The sequence below is a fragment of the Dama dama genome, chromosome 5 (genome assembly GCF_033118175.1).
Source record: "Dama dama isolate Ldn47 chromosome 5, ASM3311817v1, whole genome shotgun sequence".
NCBI classification, from domain to species: Eukaryota; Metazoa; Chordata; class Mammalia; order Artiodactyla; family Cervidae; genus Dama; species Dama dama.
In genome coordinates, this window is record NC_083685.1 from 94,009,276 (window position 1) to 94,033,257 (window position 23,982).

A 23,982-nucleotide genomic window follows, 5' to 3' on the forward strand; every position below is an offset into this window, starting at 1 on the left:
TATTGTGGCCTTCACGTGCAAAGGGTTGTAGATTGTTCAGTTCAGGAGCTAGAAAAAGTAAAAGAGGCAGAAAGTTCAGGTTATATTCCAGAAGACTTAAGTGCTGTGCCTACAGAGGGGTTGGCAGAGGGAAAGTGATTCACAGAAGGCTTTTGAACAGCCTGCATGGAGTGTGCTGATTACTCTCTCCCACTTTTGACTCTCCGTTTTCTACCTCAAAACACCTCTATTTCCTCCCTTCCCCTTCTCCTCCCAATCCAATTCTGTGAATCTCTGTGGGTGTCTGGGCTACGGAGAACACTTTGGGAACAGAGAACTGCGTAGATCTGTCTCTCTCCTCTTGAGTCCCCCTTTTTCTCCTCCTGCTCATCTCTATCTCCCTCCTCCCTCTCCTCTTCTTCATGTAACTCTGTGAACCTCTCTGGGTGTCCCTCACGGTGGAGAACCTTTTCACCATTAACCTAAAAGTTTTATTATCAGTGCTGAATAGTTGGAGAAGTCTTGAGACTACTGGAAGAATAAAACTGAAATCCAGAGGCAGGAGACTTAAGCCCAAAACCTGAGAACACCAGAAAACTCCTGACTACATGGAACATTAAGTAATAAGAGACCATCCAAAAGCCTCCATACCTACACTGAAACCAACCACCACCCAAGAGCCAGTAAGTTTCAGAGCAAGACATACCCCGCAAATTCTCCAGCAACGCAGGAACATAGCCCTGAGCGTCAACATACAGACTGCCCAAAGTCACACCTAACACATAGACCCATCTCAGAACTCATTACTGGACACTCCATTGCACTCCAGAGAGAAGAAATCCAGTTCCACGCACCAGAACACCGACGCAAGCCTCCCTAACCAGGAAACCTTGACAAGCCAATCGTCCAACCCCACCCACTGGGTGAAACCTCCACATTAAAAAGGAACCACAGACCACCAGAATACAGAAAGCCCACTCCAGACACAGCAATCTAAACAAGATGAAAAGGCATAGAAATACCCAATAGGTAAAGGAACATGAAAAATGCCCACCAAGTCAAACAAAAGAGGAGATAGGGAATCTACCTGAAAAAGAATTTAGAATAATGATAATAAAAATGATCCAAAATATTGAAAACAAAATGGAGTTACAGATAAATAACCTGGAGACAAAGATTGAGAAGATGCAAGAAATGTTTAATAAGGACCTAGAGGAAATAAAAAAGAGTCAATTAAAAATGAATAATGCAATAAATGAAATAAATAACACTCTGGAGGGAACCAACAGTAGAATAATGGAGACAGAAGATAGGATAAGTGAGGTAGAAGATAAAATGGTGGAAATAAATGAAGCAGAGAGGAAAGAAGAAAAAAGAATTAAAAGAAATGAGGACAACCTCAGGGACCTCTGGGACAATGTGAAACGCCCCAACATTCGAATCATAGGAGTCCCAGAAGAAGAAGACAAAAAGAAAGGCCATGAGAAAATACTTGAGGAGATAATAGCTGAAAACTTCCCTAAAATGGGGAAGGAAATAGCCACCCAAGTCCAAGAAACCCAGAGAGTCCCAAACAGGATAAACCCAAGGCAAAACACCCCAAGACACATATTAATCAAATTAACAAAGATCAAACACAATGAACAGCCTGCATGATAGAGTGAGCTCAGTGATCATTTCAGAGGTGAGTCAAACATTTGGTGGAGGTGGGTGATGGTTCATTTCTCTTTTACCATTAAGATTCCAAATTACGGAGTAGTCATGTTGTGGTCCTTTGATGTTTGAGTGAAGTGGGAGTAATCCTTAGGACATTCTCTAGAGACTTTTTTGCATGTACAGCTTCCCACATCTGCTGTTTGATACTCATATCATTCACCTATGGTTCTATACTGTGGATGAGCTCATTTATCTCTCACAGTATGTAAGTGAGGCTTCGAGTTGAAGAGGATGCTTGTCTATCAGAAAACAGAGTTTCAATGAGAAGTGGGGACTGATGGGCTCATCCCAAGACCCCCCAAATTGACCTGAGAATGACAGGTGCACCATGATGACTCCCCAAGTAACCCCAGCCCTAAGCACATCTGGCCACCACCTGTTTCTGCCATGAAGACAGAGGTCTTCCACCTCCTTTGACCTCATCAGAAACTATTTCCTTTCACAACCTGTTGCTTGGATTCAGGATCCTCTGGGGCATCTACCTGATAGGAGGGAGGGAGGGAGGCAGGAATGAGGGCTGGGAAAACTCAGAGGACCTGAGGAATCTCTACCTCTGCTTCGGCCATCAACACAGGAGTCTCCTACACTTTAGTGTCCATCAGAGTCACCCGTGATGCTTTAAAACTAAATAAAAGTCCATTTTCTGGCTCGCTTCCTTGAAATACTGGCTCTTATTCTGCAAACAAAGTCTTTTTTGAAATCACCTGATGTTTCTGGTTGTACACTTTGGGAAACACTGTTCTTTTTGTAAGAGCCAGTGGGTTCTGAGCATGTGTGTGGTCAGCTGGCTTTAGAGACACAAACTCCTCTGCAGTGTGGCCGGATGGAGAGGGGAGATAGTTTGAGGTGTCATGGAAAAGGGCCCCAAACTCAGCCTTAGAAAGCCCTCCTTTTGTCTCTCCAGTGCTGCTTTTTAGTGGAAGGACCCTGAGGAGGGCATGAAACCTCCTTGAGCTCTTCATATCACCTGTAAAGCCTTTCTTATACATTTGAGAATCACGTGCCACAAGGCTAGTGATGGCACTTTGAAAACTAGAGTGCTAACAAGATAGGAGGGATTGTTAATTACCTTAAATACTAAGGAGTTAGACGATAATGAAGATTTTCAAAGTATGTGAGTATATTTGTGAGAGACAGAGTAAATGGAGAAGAGAAGATAAGAAAGGGATGAGAGAGGCAGAGGATATGAATATTTCTGAAATGTGCAGACCTTTCCCACTGTTCTGTGTTGGTCACAGGGCTGCCTAGTTCTGCCACTTGCACTTTCCTGCTGGACGGATGAAAATTCAGTCAGGATGTGGAGGACACTGAGGCCCTCTTTCTGAATAGAACTTGGTGATTCATTCATTCGCTGAAGTTAGGAAGGATGGAATCGGTGCCTGGAACTTCAGTGCCTGCACAAAAGGAGAAAAAGACTGTGGATGTTCTGATGAGCTTGGGGAATCTGAGAGCCGACCCTTGGATACCAGGTTCATGAAGAGAGGAGCTGAACTGGAGCCACATCAGATCTATTTATCAGTTTTGGAGATGGCTTGGGGAGGCAATCCCGAGACAGCTTGTTGAGATGAACCTGGATAATTGCTTCCAAAGTTAGTATCCATAAGCAAAGGTCTTGGGAAATGGGTCTTGTTTACAAGGAGTAAAACAACTTCACACCGGGCAGCAGTCCTATAGGTGCCCTAGGTATAAAAGTAAACCATAATTGGAGAGAACAACACACATATGTTCTAGCCTGGGTTAGAGTCAGCAGAGGTCCACAGAATCTCGAGAACTAAATTTGGATTGGGATGATCCTGGATTGCTGGTGACTCTAAGTACTAAGGAAAAAAATTGAAAAAAAATATTTGGAGGAAAATAATATCATCTAAGACTTCAAGTGCTTTCCCTTCAATACACAGTGTCTGGCACAAACCCAAAGATAAACAAACACGTCAGGGAATAAGATTGCTAAAGCAAGAACCAGCAGCTGAAACCCTCAGGGAGTTTCTCTGTGTGTGTGCGCTCAGTTGCTTCAGTCATGTCTGACTCTTTGTGACCCTTTGGCCTGTAGCCTGCCAAGGCTCCTCTGTCCATGAGATTTTCCCAACAAAAGTAATGGATTGGTTTTCATGCCCTCCTCCAGGAGATCTTCCTGACCCAGGGATTGAACCTGTGTCTCCTGCATTGCAGGCAGATTCTTTATCTACTCTAGATAGCGTAATAATCAGACATGGACTGAAAAACCAATGATGCTTAGGAAGTTTTTGGATATAGAACCAAAGGTGAAAATTTTGGCAGGGCTTTTTACAAACTGAACAAACATGAGTAACCAGCAGTCAGATCAAAAACTTTACTATCCCTGCAGGAATGCTGTCACGTCTCTGCTAGTTGCTGTTCCTGCAGGGGCATTCACTCTCTTGCCATTAAATTAATAGCATTAATTTAATTTATGCTATTAAATTAGTTAATTTAATAATAATAAATATATTAGCTATCTAAATATTCAGTTCAGTTCAGTTCAGTCGCTCAGTCATGTCCAACTCTTTGCGACCCCATGAATCGCAGCACGCCAGGCCTCCCTGTCCATCACAAACTCGCGGAATTTACTCAAACTCTTGCCCATGGAGTCGGTGATGCCATCCAGCCATCTCATCCTCTGTCGTCCCCTTCTCCTCCTGCCCCCAATCCCTCCCAGCATCAGGGTCTTTTCTAGTGAGTCAACTCTACACATGAGGTGGCCAAAGTATTGGAGTTTCAGCTTCAGCATCAGTCCTTCCAGTGAACACCCAGGACTTATCTCCTTCAGTTGTTAATAATTAATAACTAATTCACAGCATACATTAATTTTACCCATTTTTGGGCCTATCTGAATGGAAGTGCACCTTTTGTTCTCTTTCTTGTCTCCCTGTTTCAGTCAGTGTTATGTATGTGAGGTTCCTCCACGTTGCTGTGTGCAGTGGTAGATTGTTCATTTTCATTGCTGTGTAGAGTTCTATTGTGTGAATAAGCCATTAACAACATCCATTCTACCATTGATGAACAGTTTTTGGCTGTTATGAATCCTGAAGCTCCTTATTCTTCCTGAGCATCTCTATAGAAGAGTGGGATTTCTGGATTATAGGGCAGGTGCTTGTTTAGTTTAGAAGACAGAGCTAAGCAGTCGCCAGTCACACTTACTGCCCCCCCCTCCCCCGTAACAATGGAATCCTCTTGTTCCACATTCTTAACATGGTTTGGTATTTTTCCCATCCTTTTCCTATGAGTTTTTTTGATAAGTGTATAGTAGTATCACATTGTGGTTTTCATTTCTATTTCCCTGCTGACTAACAAAGTTAAGTACCCTTGCATATGGTTATTCTCCAGAGCTATATCCTCTTTGTACATTATCTGGCCAAGTCTTGTGCCCATTTTTCTATTGGGTTACCTATCTCTTTCATTTGATTTGTAGGAGATCTTTATATATTCTGGTTACAAGTCCTTTGTCAGATGTATGTAGTCTTCAACTTTGTAGTTGACTTTCATTCAATTAATGGTGGATATTTAGAAATACGAGAGAGAAAGAGGAAAGTGAAAAAGCTGGCTTGAAATGCATCATTTGAGGACTAAAATCATGGCATCTGGTCCCATCACTTTATGGCAAATAGAAGGGGAAAATATGGAAATATTGAGATATTTTTTTCTTGGCCTTCAAAATCACTGCAGATATGACTGTAGTCATGAATTAAAAGATGCTTGCTCCTTGGAAGGAAAGCTATGATGATCCTGGGCAGCATATTAAAAATCAGAGGCATCACTTTGTTGACAAAGGTCTGTATAGTCAAAGCTATGGTTTTCCCCATAGTCATGTATGGATGTGAGAGTTGGACTGTAAAGAAGGCTGAGCACTGAAGAATTGATGCTTTTGAATTATGCTGAAGAAGACTCTTGAGAGTCCTTTGGACTGCAAGGAGATCAAACCAGTCAATCATAAAGGAAATCAACCTTTAATATTCATTGAAAAGACTGATGCTGAAGCTCTAATACTTTGGTCACCTGATGCAAAGAGTCAACTGATTGGAAAAGACCCTGATACTGGGAAATATTGGAGACAAAAGGAGAAGGAGGTGATAGAGGATACAATGGTTAGATAACATCACTGACTCAGTGGACATGAAAACTTGGGGAGATAGTGAAGGTCAGAAAAGCCTGGTGTACTACAGTCCATGGGGGTCGCAAAGAGTCAGACTTGAGTTATGGACTGAATAACAACAACAAATTGCAAAACAGTCCAACTTAGCAGTATTTATTTTATAATTAGTATTTAAGGATATTTGCTATATCTTTGTCAATGTTCTCCTATATTTTCCTCTAAAGGAGGAAGGCAAATACTTCAGGAGTGAAAATAATATAGAACCTAGAGAAGAACGAGCTCTTTTGGGCTATGGTAGCCAGAGGAGTGGGCTTCCTAGGTGGCACTAGTGGTAAAGAACCCACTTGCCAATATAGGAGGCACAAGAGAGGCGGGTTCGATCCCTGGGTTGGGAAGATCCCTTGGAGAAGGAAACAGCAACCCACTCCAGTATTCTTGCCTGGAGAATCCCATGGACAGAGAAGCCTGGTGGGCTACGGTCCATAGGGTCACAAAGAGTCGGACACAACTGAAGCGATTTAGCACAGCCAGAGGAGTTTTCCTGTGGGATTAGGGCGGGAGCTTGCATCCTCTGTTGCCTGTTCCCCTACCCAAAGATGATTTAGTAATTAAGAAATAACTGCCTTAGACCTCCTAGGGGATTTGTCCCAGAAAAGCAATAAAATTTACTTTGTTATTAATGAGTTTTTCCAAGTCTAGTATCCGTTGGGACCCAATGTCCCTCAGGCCCAGTAAGACAGAATGACAAAAGGGATGTTGTAGAATCAGGTGATGACTGCAGAGTCTATCTCCTTATGCCTATAATGAATAAAAGAGTGAACACCCCCAGGTCAAAGCCCTGAAGTCATCCTTAGACATACTTGGTAAGTTAGGCTGGAGAGTCCATGCCTTTGCTCAGTTACTCAGTCATGTCTGACTCTTTTGCAACTCCATGGACTTGTAGCCCACCAGGCTCCTCTGTCCATGGGATTCTCCAGGCAAGAATACTGCAGTGGGTTGCCATTTCTTCCTCCAGGCCTTAGGGATTTTGCAGCCTGAGTATCCAGACTACTGAGATTCTATGACATGACTCTATGGGCTTTTTCTTCAGGCTGTCTAAAAAACCCCTGCTCAACATTCTAGAAAGTCTGTGTTGATTAGCATCTACCATATTTAACTTTTCTGTCAATATAGTATTTGTAAGTATTTCATAATGGAGTCCTCTGTGTTTTGCAAGAGATTCTCAAAAGAGATTTCAAGTTTACAGAAGCTTTGAAAGATAGTCAGGAACAAGTCAGCATTGTCATCTTAAAACTGAAGAAGGTAATATGTAGAGAAGTGTAAGGAAAAGGTAATTAGGAGTGGGTTTCCTCAAGGGCAGCGTTTTTAGATGATATCTGACTGATTTGGACTCTGTAATCAGGCGTTTTATACAATAGATGGATCTTACCTAGTTCCCAGGAATGGAAGTTCCTGAGGCGTCAGAAATTCATCCTCTGGTTCACTAATATATAACAAACATCTTTCTTCTGTCCAAGTGTGAAAACACATACATTTGCCTGGTTTAAACCCTATGATCTTGGTGAGTATCCTGCAGTGAGGGTACTATTCTATATCTCTTTGGGGTTAGAAGAAGTTTCCCTCATTCTGAAGTGCTCCTCCTGTTTTTTTCTTTTTTTTTTTTTGGTTAAATCCTGATTCACACTGTGGGGAAATGTATCGGGAGTAGACCAGGCACTGGGTCCAAGAGATTGTAAATTATTTTTATTATTATTTGCTTTTTCATGACATTTGTCTCAGCTGTAAAGAATCCGCCTGCAATGCAGGATTCACAAGTTCAGTCCCTGGGTCAAGAAGATCCCCTGGAAGAGGGCATGACAACCCAATTCAGTATTCTTGCCTGGAGAATTCCATGGACAGAGGAGCCTGGCAGGTTATAGTCCATGGGGTTGCAAAGAGTCAGACACAACTGAAGCAACTTAGCATGGATGCACGCATGACCTCTAAACTTCAGCACGAATCTCACATCAATATTGACATTGTGTGGGCTGAATTTTAAGGAAAAAATGACGGCCTTGCTTGGGTACATTAGTGTTAAGCCACATAATAAGATAGCTTGAGACGGGGTAGTTTTCTAACCTGGGGAGAGAAATTCTAGACAGTCTATAGTACAGTATTTGGAAATCAACACAAATGGTTTAGATAAGGAAGCTGTCAGATTTGTAGCTCAGATTTGGAAAGGCTGTCAGTGGATGTTTCTACCTTCCCTATTTTTGGTGTCTGTTGAAACAATTCAGTAATCTCTTGGATGGCCTGAAAGTTTTCTTTTTGTACTTCTCATTGTCCTAGATGTTAAGGTTCATCAGTGAACAAAGTAGAACCTTTTTTTATCTTTAGCATCTAGCAAAGAGCAAATAATCCATGTTTAATGATCTGGAAGATGAGTTCCTAGGAGAAGGAATGGAGTGGGATGGGGACAGCACACATCCAGGTAATGGAAGCATGACGTGCTATGACGGGTGAAAGTATAGTCTGCCTTTGAGAAAATGAGAGATACCTGGTCTACTTGGAGTAGAGAGAGGGTTGGCCATGAGCTCATTGCTTTGCTGAAATAAGGGTCTTGTGGACCATGTCAACCCTGATAAAATAAGGTCTTTGTGTTAGTGGAAAGGGGGAAACTCTTCAGTTAGAATAGTGACATGGAAACGTTTGAGATATAAAAAGAATGATTCTGGATAATGTCAATGCATTGTAGGGAAGTGAAATTAGAGAGAGTCTAAATTTGTTGACATTGTTCAGGTGAGAATAGTAACTGAGCTAAATGGTGGCTGTAGGATGTCAAGAAGGGCATATATGAGAGATGTTCAGAAAGTGGGACTGGAAACATATAGAAAATGAACAAGGAGAGATGAGAAGAGGGAGGATGGCTCTCAGGTCTGGCTTGTATATCTTATAGGTGGTATTGTCAGTCACTGAGGTAGAGAACATTGGGAGTGAATCAAATATGGAACTGAAGAAACAACAGGCGTAATATCGGGGAGATTTGTCTTGGAGTCAAGGTGAAACATGCAAATAAGATGGTCATCAGGGAGTTGAACACCCAGGTCTGTAGCTGAGAAGAATGGTGTGGGCTGAATAAGGGTAGAAGGACAATACGCTGAGGATCCCCAATATTCAAATAATGATTTGTCATGAAGACTTCTCTAATGACTGTGTGAAGAAGGCATTGTTGTGGAGGCCAGAATAAAACAGGAGCATGAGATATCACCATGGCCAAGAGATGAGAGAGTCCTACAAAGGAAAAAGTGATCATTAGTACTAAATGGGATATGTTATTGGATTTAGAGACATGAATATTATTGCAGACTTTGAAGGGGTAGTCTCAGTAGAGTCACCTGCTGCCTGTGCCTAATTTCTCACTCATCCACCATTTGACAATAAGTCACATGCTATACACATTATTTATTTTTTATATTTGGATTTAAGGTCTGTGATTTTTTTAAAATAAATAATAGAGTTATAGAATGGCAAAGAGGAACCAAACCATCATCTTAGAGTTCCTCCTTTTGGGCCTGCCTATCCAGCCAGAGCATCAAAACCTGTTCTATGCTCTGTTCCTGGCCATGTATGTTACCACTGTCCTGGGGAACCTCCTCATAATGTTCCTGATTCGACTGGACCCCCACCTCCACACACCCATGTATTTGTTTCTCAGTAACCTGTCTTTCTCTGACCTCTGCTTCTCCTCTGTCACCATGCCTAAGTTGTTGCAGAATATGAAGAGCCATGCCCTGTCCATCCCCTACGCAGGCTGTCTGGCCCAGATGTATTTTTACTTGTTTTTTGGAGTTCTTGAGAGCTTCCTGCTTGTGGCCATCTGCTTTCCCCTGCACTACGCCGCCATCATGAGCCCCAGGCTCTGTCTCGCTCTGCTGGCGCTGTCCTGGGTGCTGACCACTGCCCATGCCACATTGCACACCCTGCTCATGGCCAGGCTGTCCTTCTGTGCTGACAATGTGATTCCTCACTTTTTCTGTGACACGTCTACTTTGTTGAAGCTGTCATGCTCTGATACTCGAGTCAATGGGTTGGTGATACTTTTCATGGGAGGACTCATTCTCGTGATCCCGTTTCTACTCATCATCATGTCCTATGCACGAATTGTCTCCTCCATCCTCAAAGTTCCTTCTGCCAGGGGTATCCGCAAGGCCTTCTCCACCTGTGGCTCCCACCTCTCCATGGTGCCTCTCTTCTATGGGACAATTATTGGTCTCTACTTGTGCCCATCAGCTAATAATTCTACTGTTAAGGAGACTGTGATGGCTATGATGTACACTGTGGTGACCTCCATGCTGAACCCCTTCATCTACAGCCTGAGGAACAGAGACATGAAGGGAGCTCTGAGAAGAGTCTTTTGGAAAAAGAAAATATCTTTCTCTCTAAAATGGTAACAATTGGGATTTTTACACTATTTAATTCAGTGGTTATGGTAATGTTGCCAGTGGAGTATTACTCTAAATCAGTGGCTTTCTTTTTTCAGTTTTAAAGCCATTAACCTTTTTATTCAAGCAAAACCCCATGATAAAGGCTAATATGAAAATATCATGACCATGAAACTGTGTTTGAAGTAGAATTGAGGTCAGGAAACCATCTGCTCTGCATCTTTATTTTCCTCTTCCCAGGTGGAATTCATGTTTGAAAATAAGATTTATATATTTTTTGTGCACAATGTCTACTATCCATGTCAATTCAGGAATTAGCTTTTCAAGCATCACTGGAATCATTGCTTTCTTCCTGCTCAAAAATCCTTAATGATGCTCACAAATGAAGAAAGAATGAAATGTACGCTTTCTGGCTCACAGAAGTACAGAGACTCCTGGAGTTCTCTATTTCTGATACACCTTCCCTTTTTTCACCATGATTAAAAACATTTGTTACTACCTTATCTCCATGCATATACTTACAGCATTTTATTCTTTAATTTTACTTTTTGGGCCCAGATCAGAGCAACCGTCCTTTAAGAGAGATAATAAATAAAAAACACTTACTGAGTGTTTTTGTATGTGTCAGGCAATTTTCCCATCTGTTAATCTATCACCTCTATGGTGTTGCTCCTATTATTTTCCTTTTTACAGACAAAGCGATAGAAACATTAATTTACTGTCCAACATCATATAAGAAGTAAGTGGTGTAGTTAAGATCTGAACTCAGGTAGTTTGGCTTCACAGCTCTAGATCTCCATGACCATACAATACTGCATCTTCAGACTATAGCATCTTACTCTCTTCCATTATAACGGTGGATTCTGTCCAGTTCCAATCACTTGTTAATCAATCATGCCGATTTTTCATGTACTTTTCATATTTCTTACTGAGGCATTGAATTGCTGTTTTCTTCATACACAATCAGAAATTATAGAACAGAAGTTGTAAACTGTATTCCTGGGGAGCCAAGCAAGAAATATGATGAGTGTAAAGTGTATCAGATTTAAGAAAACTCAACTGCAGGGTTATGGTCAAAGATATTTTATTTTATGAATACATGGAGTATATATACCTCTACCATAACTAAAAAATCTATGCTACTAGAGATGATATAACTTTCATATTGAATAAATTCTAATTGAAAATAGAAATATTTAATCATGAAATACATTATTGTATCTTGTTACTCCTTTGATTTAGAAACAAAATCTGGCAGTTTTCTTTCTGACTAGTGTGACATCTTTTGCTTTTCTCTTGAATTATCTAGTAGAAAATTCAGACTTGGGTCTAATAACCAGGAGTGATATTTAGAGTTTTTTCCTATTTAATAATAGATAAGAGCTGTTTGCAAATGCATACACTTTGAATATAGGTCAAATTTTTGCACAAGCATTTTTATATTTAGAGTTGCTTTTCTGATGATATAAATAGAATTTTGATATTCTGAGGTTGCTATATATTTTTCAATATTACATTGCACTGTATCATTAATGTTATTTTTTTGCTCTTTATTTATACCATCATATTGAGAGAGGTGAGCTAAAATGTTCATATAACACATAATATTATTTTATTGTCATATAATTGGTAATAAAGAAATCTTTTAAAATAATTCATTCTTCAACTCTATAATTTTAGATATCTAGACAGGTTATTACTTTCATTTCTATAAATGCATTTTAGCAATTGTGAGTAGCTTGCATTATTCTTTGCCGAATTAAGTTTGCAAAGACAGTTTTTAAAGAAGGAATCAGTCAATTGAATTATTTATTTGTGCAATTATTTGTGAATTCCTTTGCAGAGAAATATTCAGAGTGGTTACATGATTTTCAGTGTCAAATCAAGGCCGTGTATCTAATCAAAGCTTTGCAAATATTAGAATTACATTTTTTTTTGCCTCACATGAGTAACTCATTTTCTTTAAACATTTCCAAAGCCTTTTTGGCCCCATGATGCCTAACCTCCATGCAGTACCAAAGGCGACAATCTTGTGTATTCAAGATATTAAGTAGAGGGTCGGATGACCAGTTCAATTCTTGGGAACACATTCAGTTTATGATATTAATCACTGTTCTGTGATGGGCTTCATTTTTTACTTTTTAGCACTGAAAAATTACTGCAAAAAGTAAACTCATATTCAGTGTCATGCAAAACGTTGCCACTTTGGATTTTATTTTAAAAAATGTTTGATATTATTACCAGTGTGGCCAGAGTACAGTTTGTAGCCAGTAATTTCAATCATCTCACATAAAAAATTTGAAGCTTTTCTTTCCCCCAACATATTTTCAACTAATATCTTGATATTGAACCTGTTAGGAGAGTCCTAGCCAAAATTTCAGAGAAATGATCAAACTTTTCATCAACAACACAAACAAATATGGTGAATTGAGTGGTATTATTTGCCTATATTCTCACGTGGCAACAGGCCATATGAATGCTTGTCTCTGTTCGAAGCACAAAATTTTTGCTAAATCCTAAAGATACGCAAAAATCTCTAAATGATTTGATGCCCAATTATTTCATTTAATACAACAACATTTCACAATGTCATTGTTCATTTTATAATTATATGGAAAAATAAACCATTTAAACATTTAATTTTAGTTTCTGCTTGTTAAATTTTTCATGTCATAACTTTTCTTTACAGTGGTCATTGTAAGATTTGCTTAAAGTAAAATAGTTTTGACACAGGTTCATTTTGCTTATTTACTAAACATGTTGGAATACTGTATTTTTCCAGAAAGAAATATTCTTGGCATTGTAGTACTGTGGTCAGGTAAATTGAAGATACATGCTATGTGCTTAGTAGCTCAATCATGTCCAACTCTTTGTGACCCTTTGTATTATAGTCTTCCAGGCTCCTCTGTCCATGGGATTTTTCAGGCAAGAATACTAGAGTTGGGTTGCTATTTCCTTCTCCAGGGAATCTTTCTGACCCAGGGATCGAACCAGGGTCTCCTGTGTTTCCTGCATTGCAGGCGGACTCTTCACCTGCTTAGCCATCGGGAAAGCCTAAGTTGAAGGATTTTATGCTACAAAATTCTGGTATTACTGTTGGGCTGTGCTGTGCTTAGTCGCTCAGTTGTGTCTGACTCTTTGCGACCCCATGGCCTGTAGCCAGCCAGGCTCCTCTGTCCATGGGGATTCCCCAGGCAAGAATACTGGAGTGGGTTGCCATGCCCTTCTCCAGGGGATCTTCCCAACCCAGGGATTGAACCCAGGTCTCCCTCATTGCAGGCAGATTCTTTACTGACTGAACCACCAGGGAAGCCCAAGAATGTTGGAGTGGGGAGCCTATCCCTTCTCCAGGTGATCTTTTCACCCCAGGAATCAAACTGGGGTCTTCTGCATTGCAGGTGAATTCTTTACCAGCTGAGCCACCAGGAAAGCTGGTACTGGTTACCATGTTAGTGTGATCTTATTTATTTCCAAGACTTTTGTGCTTGGGGAATTTGGTTTATATGTGTATTTCTTTCCTTCACCACAAACACATACACTAATTCTGAGCTATAGTTTTGCCCTAGTCATGTTTATTTCGTAAGATGTCTTGTACATGGAGGAAGAAATTCCCAGTGACCACTCAATGCCCCTTTTACAATATTGCCCTCATGTCAACCTCTGAAAGCCTTTCCCTCGAAACAGCCTTCCCAGAGCCCCATGCATGTCCTTGTTCCTCAGGCTGTAGATGAAAGGATTCATCATGGGGGTCACCACAGCATACATCACTGTGGCTACTGAGTCCTTCATGGAGTAGGTTTGGATAGGCTGCAGATATACCATACAAAGGGTCCCATAGAAGAGGGAGACCACAGCCAAGTGGGAACCGCAGGTGGAGAAAGCTTTGTATTTGCTGGAAGCTGAGGGTATTCGGAGGATGGCTCTGACAATCCGGACATAGGACACCATCATGAACCCAAAGGGAGTGAGGAAGATAAAGATGCCTGTGGTGATCAGCACTGTGTGAGTGATCTGAGTGTTGGAACAGGCGAGCCTCAGTAGGACGTACATCTCGCAGAAGATGTAGTGTATCTTCTGGGACCCACAGAAAGTCACCTTGGTCATGAGGAGGGTGAGCATGAGGCCATAGAGGACAGCAAGTGCCCAACATGAGGTGAGGAGCAAAATACAGAGGCCAGGGCTCATGACTGTGACATAGTGGAGCGGGCGGCAGATGGCCACGTAGCGGTCATATGCCATCGTGGCCAGGATGAGGTTGTCCAGAGTCACCAAGGAGACCAGGAAGTAGAGCTGGGTCAGACACCCCGCGTATGAGATGGCTTTGTTCTGGGACTGAAGGTTCACCAGCATCTTGGGGATTGTGTTGGTGACAAAGAAGAGGTCGGTGAAGGAGAGGTTGGCCAGGAAGAAGTACATGGGAGTGTGCAGGCGGGAGTCAGAGCCAATGGCCAAAATGATGGACACGTTTCCCACCACTGTGACCAGGTACATGGACAGGAACATCCAAAACAGGACCCGCTCTTGCTCAGGATTCTCTGAGATCCCCAGGAGGAGGAAGTCAGAGACCCCAGTCTGATTGCCTCCATGCATTTTCCCAACTGTCTGCAATATCAGCACCAACAAGCATCTGTTAAGTGCCCTCAATCGAAAAAACACACTCAGGTAAGCAAAGTCATCTGCTTTCTTAGCATTAAAGTATCTTAGACCCAGTTTTATAATTTCTTTTTACACTAGAAAGAAAGTAATAACAGATACAAGAATAGAACATGAGAAATCTTTATGCACCTTTAGCATTCCAGGAACTTCAAATTTGGCATACTCAACATCATAAGCATTATGTCTATGTCATATTTGGAATCTTATCATCATAAATACTCTTGAAGTGCTTAAATATTTGTATGTTGTTCTGTGGTATTACGTAAGTTTTCCAGTTGTATTTTAAATAGGTATATCCATTATAAAAATGGGTGTTATATAAGTGAGCAATGAAAGGGTAAGTAAAAATATTGAAAAAGAGAAGGAAAAATTATCACTGTTTGCCTGTGGGAAATCTAAGATACTTACCTGAAATGCCATTAGAAATAAAGAGGGTTTTAAAACAAGGAAAATATTGGTTTGGCCAAAAAGAAAAACCAACAAACTTTTTGGCCAACCCAATAAAAGAAAAAAAAAAAAAGAATTTACATTAAACTGGACAATCATACAGTATATGGATCCCAAACTAATACTGCTCCCATAGTCATTTTTTGCAGTTACTAAGACTATATTGTTGGAACACTCGAATTCAAGTGTGAGTGTATCCACTTGCGAATTCTCTAGTAAATTACCTGAGCTCTTTAATAATCCATTTCTTCTTGTGTAAATGGATCAGGACAAGGATAAAGTAAGTAACAATATGCTTAACATGAAGAGCTGGTCTGCAGTGAGAGGTCAAAAAACATTGCCTGTAGTTATTATATGTAAAAAATAATCAACAAAGATTAGGATAAAATATAACATTTAACAATCCCATTACACTTCAACAAAGCACTCAGCTTCTAGGGGTTGTGGGGTTACTCAGAAAGATTGCGGTTTCCTCACCCCCAGCTCCAGAGCCATGGCTTAGAGATTTAACTGGGCAAAGAAACAGCCCTAAAAGTAGCTCTTAACCAAGTTTATTTGCAACAGAGCATGGAAGTTCAGGCCAAAAGATGCTCTCAAAACTGCTGAGTTTGTGGCAAAAGGCAATTGAGAGGAGATTCATGGATTTAATACTGATACAGCCTAAGCTATAGGTCAGCTCATGTGGAAAACTGAGGAATAAGACAGCAGAGAGGAGCCTTTTCGGGGACAGAACAGATATTAAACTCTGACCTACAACATTATTCCTTCAAAGGGGTCACAATTTGATTGGATTATTTTGGAGAGCAATTTATGCCCCAGAGAATTGTTAAAAATAATAGAGCATCAGCTGCTATTTAGTAGCATTTAACAGCTGAGTATTTTAAGGTAAAGAGAAGAAGAGGTCTACCAATATTACTGTCAGTTCAGTGTTGTAAACATATCCATGGTCGTGCTGCCCTAGGAGCAACATCAGAGGCTTAACACTGTGGAGGTAAAATTGGCTATCATAAAATAATTCAGTCAATGCTAGACAAATAAGTAAATAACAATAGTTAGATCCAGAAGGGAGGTTCAGTACCCAGAGTTGTTAGCCAAAATTCCCCATTTCCAGCAAATGATTATGTCATAAAAATAAACAGAAAAATACGACCCATACAGCAGAGTAAAGAGCAGGCAAGAGACACTGCCTCTGAGAGTGACCAAATGACAGGCTTAACAGAGAGAGGTTTCAAAGTAGCCACTGAAATATGTCGATGGAACTAAAGGAGAATATGACTGAAGAAGTAAAGGAAAGTATAATGACAATGCCAAATTAAATCAAGATTATCAATAGGAGGAGGGAAATTTTAAAATATAAGCATATGGAAATTGTGGAGTTGAAAAGTAAAATAATTAAAATAAAAAATTCATTAGAGGGCCTCTACAGTAGGTTAGAACCGGCAGAATTAGTAAACTCTAGATTGATGGATATAGATTATGCAAGTTGAAAAAAAAAAGAGAAAATAATTAAAAATGAAGAGAAATGTAAAACACCATTAAGCACACCAACATATATATAGTGGGAGTACCATAAAGAGGGGGAGAGAAAGAGAGAGAAGTAAGCCAGAAAGATAAAGAACATTACAGCATACTGACACATGTATATGGAATTTAGAAAGGTGATAACGATAACCCTATATACAGAACAGAAAAAGAGACACAGAAATACAGAACAGACTTTTGAACTTTGTGGGAGAATGTGAGGGTGGGATATTTCAAAAGAACAGCATGTATACTATCTATGGTGAAACAGATCACCAGCCCAGGTGGGATGCACGAGACAAGTGCTCCGGCCTGGTGCACTGGGAAGACCCAGAGGAATCGGGTGGAGAGGGAGGTGGGAGGGGGGATCGGGATTGGGAATACATGTAAATCCATGGCTGATTCATATCAATGTATGACAAAACCCACTGGGAAAAAAAAATAATAATAATAAAAAAAAAAGAAAAAAAAAGAAAAATTAATTGTTAAATCTCCCCAAATTTATTGGAAGATACACATCCAAAATCTTAGCAAACTCCAAGTGAGATAAACAGAGAGAGATCCACAAATGTACACATCATAGGAAAAATGCTGAAAGGCAAAACAAGGAGAAAATCTTGAAAGCAGCAAGAAACAAATGACTCTACTTCACAAAAATGCTCAGGGCTGGTGCACTGGGAAGACCGAGAGGGATCGGGTGGAGAGGGAGGTGGGAGGGGGGATCGGGATGGGGAATACATGTAAATCCATGGCTGATTCATGTCAATGTATGGCAAAAACCACTACAATATTGTAAACTAATTAGCCTCCAACTAATAAAAATAAATGGGAAAAAAAATGAAATAAAAATTTTAGAAGAAAAGAAAAAAACAAAACAAAACAAAAAAACCCATATCGGCTTCCCAGGTGGCACTAGTGGTAAATCTGCCTGCCAGTGCAAGAGATGCAAGTGACTAGGGTTCGATCCCTGGGTTGGGAAGATACCCTGGAGTAAGGAATGGCAACCCACTCCAGTATTCTTGCTTGGAAAATTCCATGGACAGAGGAGCCTGGCAGGCTACAGTCAATGGGCTTGCAAAGAGTCAGACACGACTGAGCACATACACACATACACACACACAGAGAAACCATATCAAGAGTTGATAGAAGCAATTCCCCAACCCAAATGGGAATGACCATTAAACGAGTCATTTTCTTAACTATTTTCTCAAATTTCTGATTATCTCCTATGTCTTCCTGTTAAAAAACTATACTCTCAAGATAAAGAGGCATCAGTGGCTTCAGTCTCCACAATTCTGGACCTGGTTCTGCCCCCTACATAGATAGGAGCTGCCTCACCCTACCTTTGTCTGCCGGGAATGGTCCTGATGGAGACTCTTTGTGACTGGCACCTTAGTGATATCTACAAGGGGAGACACAGAGTGAGGGAGTGTGTTAATACAGGCTTCCTGTATGCAAGGATAGGATTTGTTCAAGTCAGAACCCAGGTAATAAAAGATCATACGGGCTCTCTTCCAGAAGACTTAAGCTAACGAGGAGGGTTGGTGTGGGTGTAAATTCCCACACCAAAATCACAGAAGGCATTCGAACATGATCCCACGGGCTGAGTGATTGTTTCAGAGCTGATTCAAGCTTCTGTTGGGAGTGGGTGATGGTTAAACTCTCTTTCAACACTAAGAATCCAAACTCTAAGACTAATCTTGTGGTAGTAACATTTGAGTGAAAATGGGCCCAACTCTCATCACAGGCTCCAGAGACTTTGTGTATGTACAGCTTCCTTCATCTGTTGTTACTATAAAATTCATCTATGGTTCTACACCAAAAATTAGCTCATTAATTTCTCCTAGTGATTAAAGGAAGGTTTTAGCTTGAGATCTGTCCCCAAGGTCACCCAGTGATACCGTGGCAGAGATGAGGCTTTGACCAGGAGAGTTCCAAGCTAGGTGTATGCACTTTATGTTAGTCTGGAGCTGGAAAGACATAGAAAACCTGGAAACTTGAGGCTAGCAAAACGAAAGCTGCCCACCCCCTTAGTAAAACAGAATTGACTACTCCAAGACCCGCAGACTGGCCTAAGAAGGAAAAACTGACTCCCCGAGTGATCCCCAACCCTAAGCATACCTGGCCGCTACCTGTTTCTGCCACGGAGACAAAGGTTTTCCACTTCCTTAGACCTCATCAGAAAGCTGCTTACTTTCACAGCCTATTGTTGGAAGTTCAGGACCCTTTGGGGCATCTGTCTGATGGGAGGGAGGGTGGAAGGCAAGTATGAGGGCTGGGAAAAGTCAGAGGACACCCAGAGAAATTAGTATCTTTGCTTTTGCCCTCAATGGTAAGTGTCTCCCACACTTTAGCATGCACTGGAATCACCAGTGATGCTTTAAAACAAAAAGCTTCCCAGTGCACCAGGTCCGAGCACTTGTCTCATGCATCCCACCGGGGCTGGTGATCTGTTTCACCATAGATAGTATACATGCTGTTCTTTTGAAATATCCCACCCTCACATTCTCCCACAGAGTTCAAAAGTCTGTTCTGTATTTCTGTGCCTCTTTTTCTGTTTTGCATATGGGGTTATCGTTACCATCTTTCTAAATTCCATATATATGTGTTAGTATGCTGTAATGTTCTTTATCTTTCTGGCTTACTTCACTCTGTATAAGGGGCTCCAGTTTCATCCATCTCATTAGGACTGGTTCAAATGAATTCTTTTTAATGGCTGAGTAATATTCCATGGTGTATATGTACCACAGCTTCCTTATCCATTCATCTGCTGATGGGCATCTAGGTTGCTTCCATGTTCTGGCTATTATAAACAGTGCCGCGATGAACATTGGGGTGCACGTGTCTCTTTCAGATCTGGTTTCCTCAGTGTGTATGCCCAGAAGTGGGATTGCTGGGTCATATGGCAGTTCTATTTCCAGTTTTTTAAGAAATCTCCACACTGTTTTCCATAGCGGCTGTACTAGTTTGCATTCCCACCAACAGTGTAAGAGGGTTCCCTTTTCTCCACACCCTCTCCAGCATTTATTGCTTGTAGACTTTTGGATAGCAGCCATCCTGACTGGCGTGTAATGGTACCTCATTGTGGTTTTGATTTGCATTTCTCTGATAATGAGTGATGTTGAGCATCTTTTCATGTGTTTGTTAGCCATCTGTATGTCTTCTTTGGAGAAATGTCTGTTTAGTTCTTTGGCCCATTTTTTGATTGGGTCATTTATTTTTCTGGAATTGAGCTGCAGGAGTTGCTTGTATATTTTTGAGATTAATCCTTTGCCTGGTGCACTGGGAAGACCCAGAGGAAATGGGTGGAGAGGGAGGTGGGAGGGGGGATCGGGATGGGGAATACGTGTAAATCTATGGCTGATTCATATCAATGTATGACCAAAAAAAAAATAATAATAAAAAAAAATAATTAAAAAAAAATAAAACAAAAAGCTTGTTTTCTCATCTCTTTGTTTCTCCTTCCTTGAAATACTGGTTCTTTTCTGAGAACTAAGTCCTTTTTAAGCAATAACCTGGTGATTCTGATCATTCACGTAGGGGAACCACTACTCTGCCTCTGTACAAGTCAGTGGTTTCTGAACACTGGTGTGGTCAGATAGCCTTAGAGACACAAACTCCGCTGGAGTGTGGCTGGGTGGAGAGGGGAGAATATGAGGTGGTATGGGAAAATATTCCATGCTTGATGTTGGAATACTAGTCTTTTGAATCTCTTGTGTCACCCCCTAGCTGCATGACCTTGAGGAGGGCATACATCTTCCCAGAGCCACCTCATCTCGTCCATAAAGACATTCTTGCAAGTTTGAGAAGCAGGTGCAGCAAGGCATGTGACAGCATTTTATAGCATGCTATAAGAATTAGATGACATTTTATATTATCTTTAAATACTAAGGAATTGGATTGTATGAATGCTCTTTCAATGTTTGTGATTGTGTTTTTGAGACAGAGAAACTGGGGAAAAAAGAAGATAGGGAAAGGAGAAAAGAGACAACATGAGCTTGTGATGGTCATACCTTACTCTCTGTTCATGTGGCTCTCAGAGTCACTTGGTTCTGCTGCCTCCAGTTTCCTCCTATATAGGATAAAAGTTCAGTCAGGACACAGAGGACCCTAAGACATTGCTTTGTCAATAGGACTTAGTGATTTGTCCTACTGGCTAAAGATGGGAAGAAGGTATTAGTGCCTGGATCTTCTGTCCCTGTGAGAGAGGAGACAGAATGGAAGGCTGTGGGTGCCCTGATGAGGATGAGGAATCTGAGAAATGATGTTTCAGTCTCACATTCATAAAGAAAAAGGAGTGTTCTAGGGGCACGCCTACTATCAGTTTTGACAAGGCCTTGGGGAAGCAATCCCATGACAGTTTGTTGAGATGAACCTGGATAATTGCTCCAGTGTTAATATCTATAAGAAAAGGTCTTGGGAAATGAATTTTATTTACAAGGAATAAACGAGCTCCATATGGGGGAGTCTTCATTTTAGGAAACCTTCTTAAAAGGGTTCCTTGAAGTTTAAGAGTACACCAGAGTTAAAGAAGACATCAAGCGTGTGCTCCTGCCTGGCTTTGAGTCCCCAGGGGAATGGAAAGTCTCGAGTATGAAATTTGGATTGGGGTGAGCCCATATTTCCTGGTGGCTCAGCTAGTAAAGAATTCGCCTGCAATGTAGGCAGCCTGGATTCGATCCTTGGGTTGGGAAGATCCCTTGGAGGCAGGCATGGCAACCCATTCCAGTATTCTTGCCTGGGAAATCCCATGGACAGAGGAGCCTGGCGGGCTTCAGTCCATAGCATCACAAATAGTCAGACGTGGCTGAGCACACACTCAGAAGCCCACATTGCTAGTGACTCCAAATACTAAGTAAAAGTAACTGAAAAAAAAAAAAAAACAAAAAAACCCATGTTTAGAGGAAAATAAAGTCACCCTAGCCTTCACATTATTTCTCTGAATAATTTTTTCAAACACAATATCAAGCACAAGACCAAAGAGAAGCAGATACACAAGGACATGAGGTATCAAAAATAAGAACCAGCAGATGAAAGACATAAAAGGACTCCAGGTCGTATAATAGTCAGACATAGTAAACACTGACGTTTGCAAAGTTTGAAATTAAACCAAGTCTGAAAATTTCGGCAGGAATTTTTACAAACTGAAAAACATGAGTAACCAGTCCTCACATAACAAACACATTTTCCACACTCTGTAATTCCCTCTCATATTATCTTGTCATTGTTCCTGCAAGAGTAATCACTCCTAGCAGTGTAATTTAGTTTTACCCATTTTTTTATACTTTATAGCAATGAATTTATGTTGTTTATACTCTTTTGTCTGTCATATATCTGATTTTAGTAGACAGTTCTTGACAGTTTCCCCAAGTTCTTGAGCCAATTTTCCTCCCCTTTCACAGCATATGAGAGTTCCAGTTGCTCCTAATTATTTGACATTTTTCCTTCTTTTTCATTTAAGCTGTTTTGGTCTGTGTGTAGTGTTACTATGTTTTAAATTTGCATTTTCTTGATGACTACTGAAGCCAAGTGTCTTTTCATACGGTTACTGTTTTAATATGTATGTTTTGTTGTGTCAATTCTATTTTCAGGCCTTTAGCCCATTTTTCTATTGATATTTCAGGTTGATTTCTAATTATATGTTGCAGCTATGAATTCATGAGATGTTGTAGTAAGAATACAACTGGTTTTTACTCAGTTAATGATGGAGAGAGAAGATTTTAATGTCAGTATAGGTCAATTTACCATTTTATCATTATTCCCTTTTGTATCTTTTCTAAGAAATCTTTGCTTAGTCTTTAATAATGGTCTCCTGTATTTTACTCCTGAACTATCTATTGCTTTCCCTTTAACCTTTAGATCTATTATTAATCTAGTGTTGATTATGATATTGGGTGAGGTAGAGATCAAGAAGATATGTTTCCCCCCACAAATATTGATATCTAATTGATCCAGTCCCATTTATTGAAATGACCATCTTTTTCCCGCTGTATTTCCCATTAATCAGATGACTGCACCTCCGTGAATCTGTTTCTGGACTCTATTCTGTTTCATTTCTCAGTTGTTGATCCTTGCGTCAATACTTCACTCGTTAATTACTGTATCTTTTAATGGCATTGTTACATGGTTTAAATTCTTTAGTTTTCTTTAATATTTCTTTGCCTATTTTTGACCCTCAATTTCCATTTCCATTTTGGCTGGTTAATTTCTCGAAAGAAAAAAAAAAGACTGGCTAGGATTTTGAATTGTATTGCATTGAAACTAGATTAATTTGGAAGAGAATGGGTTTCTTTGCAATATCAAGTCCTCTAAGTCTTATACATGGTGTATTTCTCCACTTTTTTGTTATTTATCTCAATAACACTTTGCATTCTTCTGAGTAAACATCTCCCAAATCTTTTGCTAGATTTATTTTTGTGTATTCATTGCCTTTTATTAAATTTAAATTGTATATATTTAAGGTGTACAACATGATGTTTTGATATACATGTATATACTGAAATGATTACTACAATCAAGCTAATTAAGATATCCATCTCCAGCATTTTCTTTCATGATGAGAGCACTTGAGGTCTACTCTCTTAGCGAAGTTCCAGTATATAATACAGTATTATTAACTATGCTATAATTAAATCTCTAGACCTCACTAATCCGACATAACTGCAACTTTGGGCTCTTTGAAAACATCTCCCCTCACCCTCATCTCCCCACCCTGGTAGCAATGATTCTGCTTTCTACTTCTATGAATTTAACCTTTTTAGAGTCTAAATGTAAGTGAGATCATGCAGTATTTTTATTTCTGTGTCTGGCTTATTTCATCTAGCATAATATCCTTCAGGTTGATCCATGTTTTATCACAATGGCAGGAGCTCCTTTTTAAAAGCCAATACTTTGGCCATCTGATGTGAAGAGCTGACTCATTTGAAAAGACCCTGATGCTGGGAAAGATTGAGGGCAGGAGGAGAAGGGGACGACAGAGGATGAGATGGTTGGATGGCATCACCAACTCAATGGACATGGGTTTGGGTGGACTCCGGGAGTTGGTGATGGACAGGGAGGCCTGGCATGCTGCGGTTCATGGGGTTGCAAAGAGTCGGACACGACTCAGCAACTGAACTGAACTGAATATTCCTT

At 40.4% G+C, this 23,982-nt stretch overlaps 3 protein-coding genes across 3 annotated transcripts in view; 2 read left to right on the forward strand and 1 right to left on the reverse strand.

Moving 5' to 3' along the window:
* The window catches only part of LOC133055933 (olfactory receptor 1L4), a 192,585-nt gene that overhangs the window by 22,679 nt on the left and 145,924 nt on the right, over positions 1 to 23,982 (forward strand). The gene's annotated exons all lie outside the window — the stretch shown is intronic.
* On the forward strand, positions 9,307 to 10,233 carry LOC133057952 (olfactory receptor-like protein DTMT). Its single transcript, XM_061145065.1, has one exon. The coding sequence runs from the start codon at positions 9,307 to 9,309 to the stop codon at positions 10,231 to 10,233; it is 927 nt and encodes a 308-aa protein (XP_061001048.1).
* LOC133055923 (olfactory receptor 1D2-like) lies at positions 13,873 to 14,862 on the reverse strand. The gene has a single exon (XM_061141001.1). The coding sequence runs from the start codon at positions 14,812 to 14,814 to the stop codon at positions 13,873 to 13,875; it is 942 nt and encodes a 313-aa protein (XP_060996984.1). The 5' UTR covers positions 14,815 to 14,862.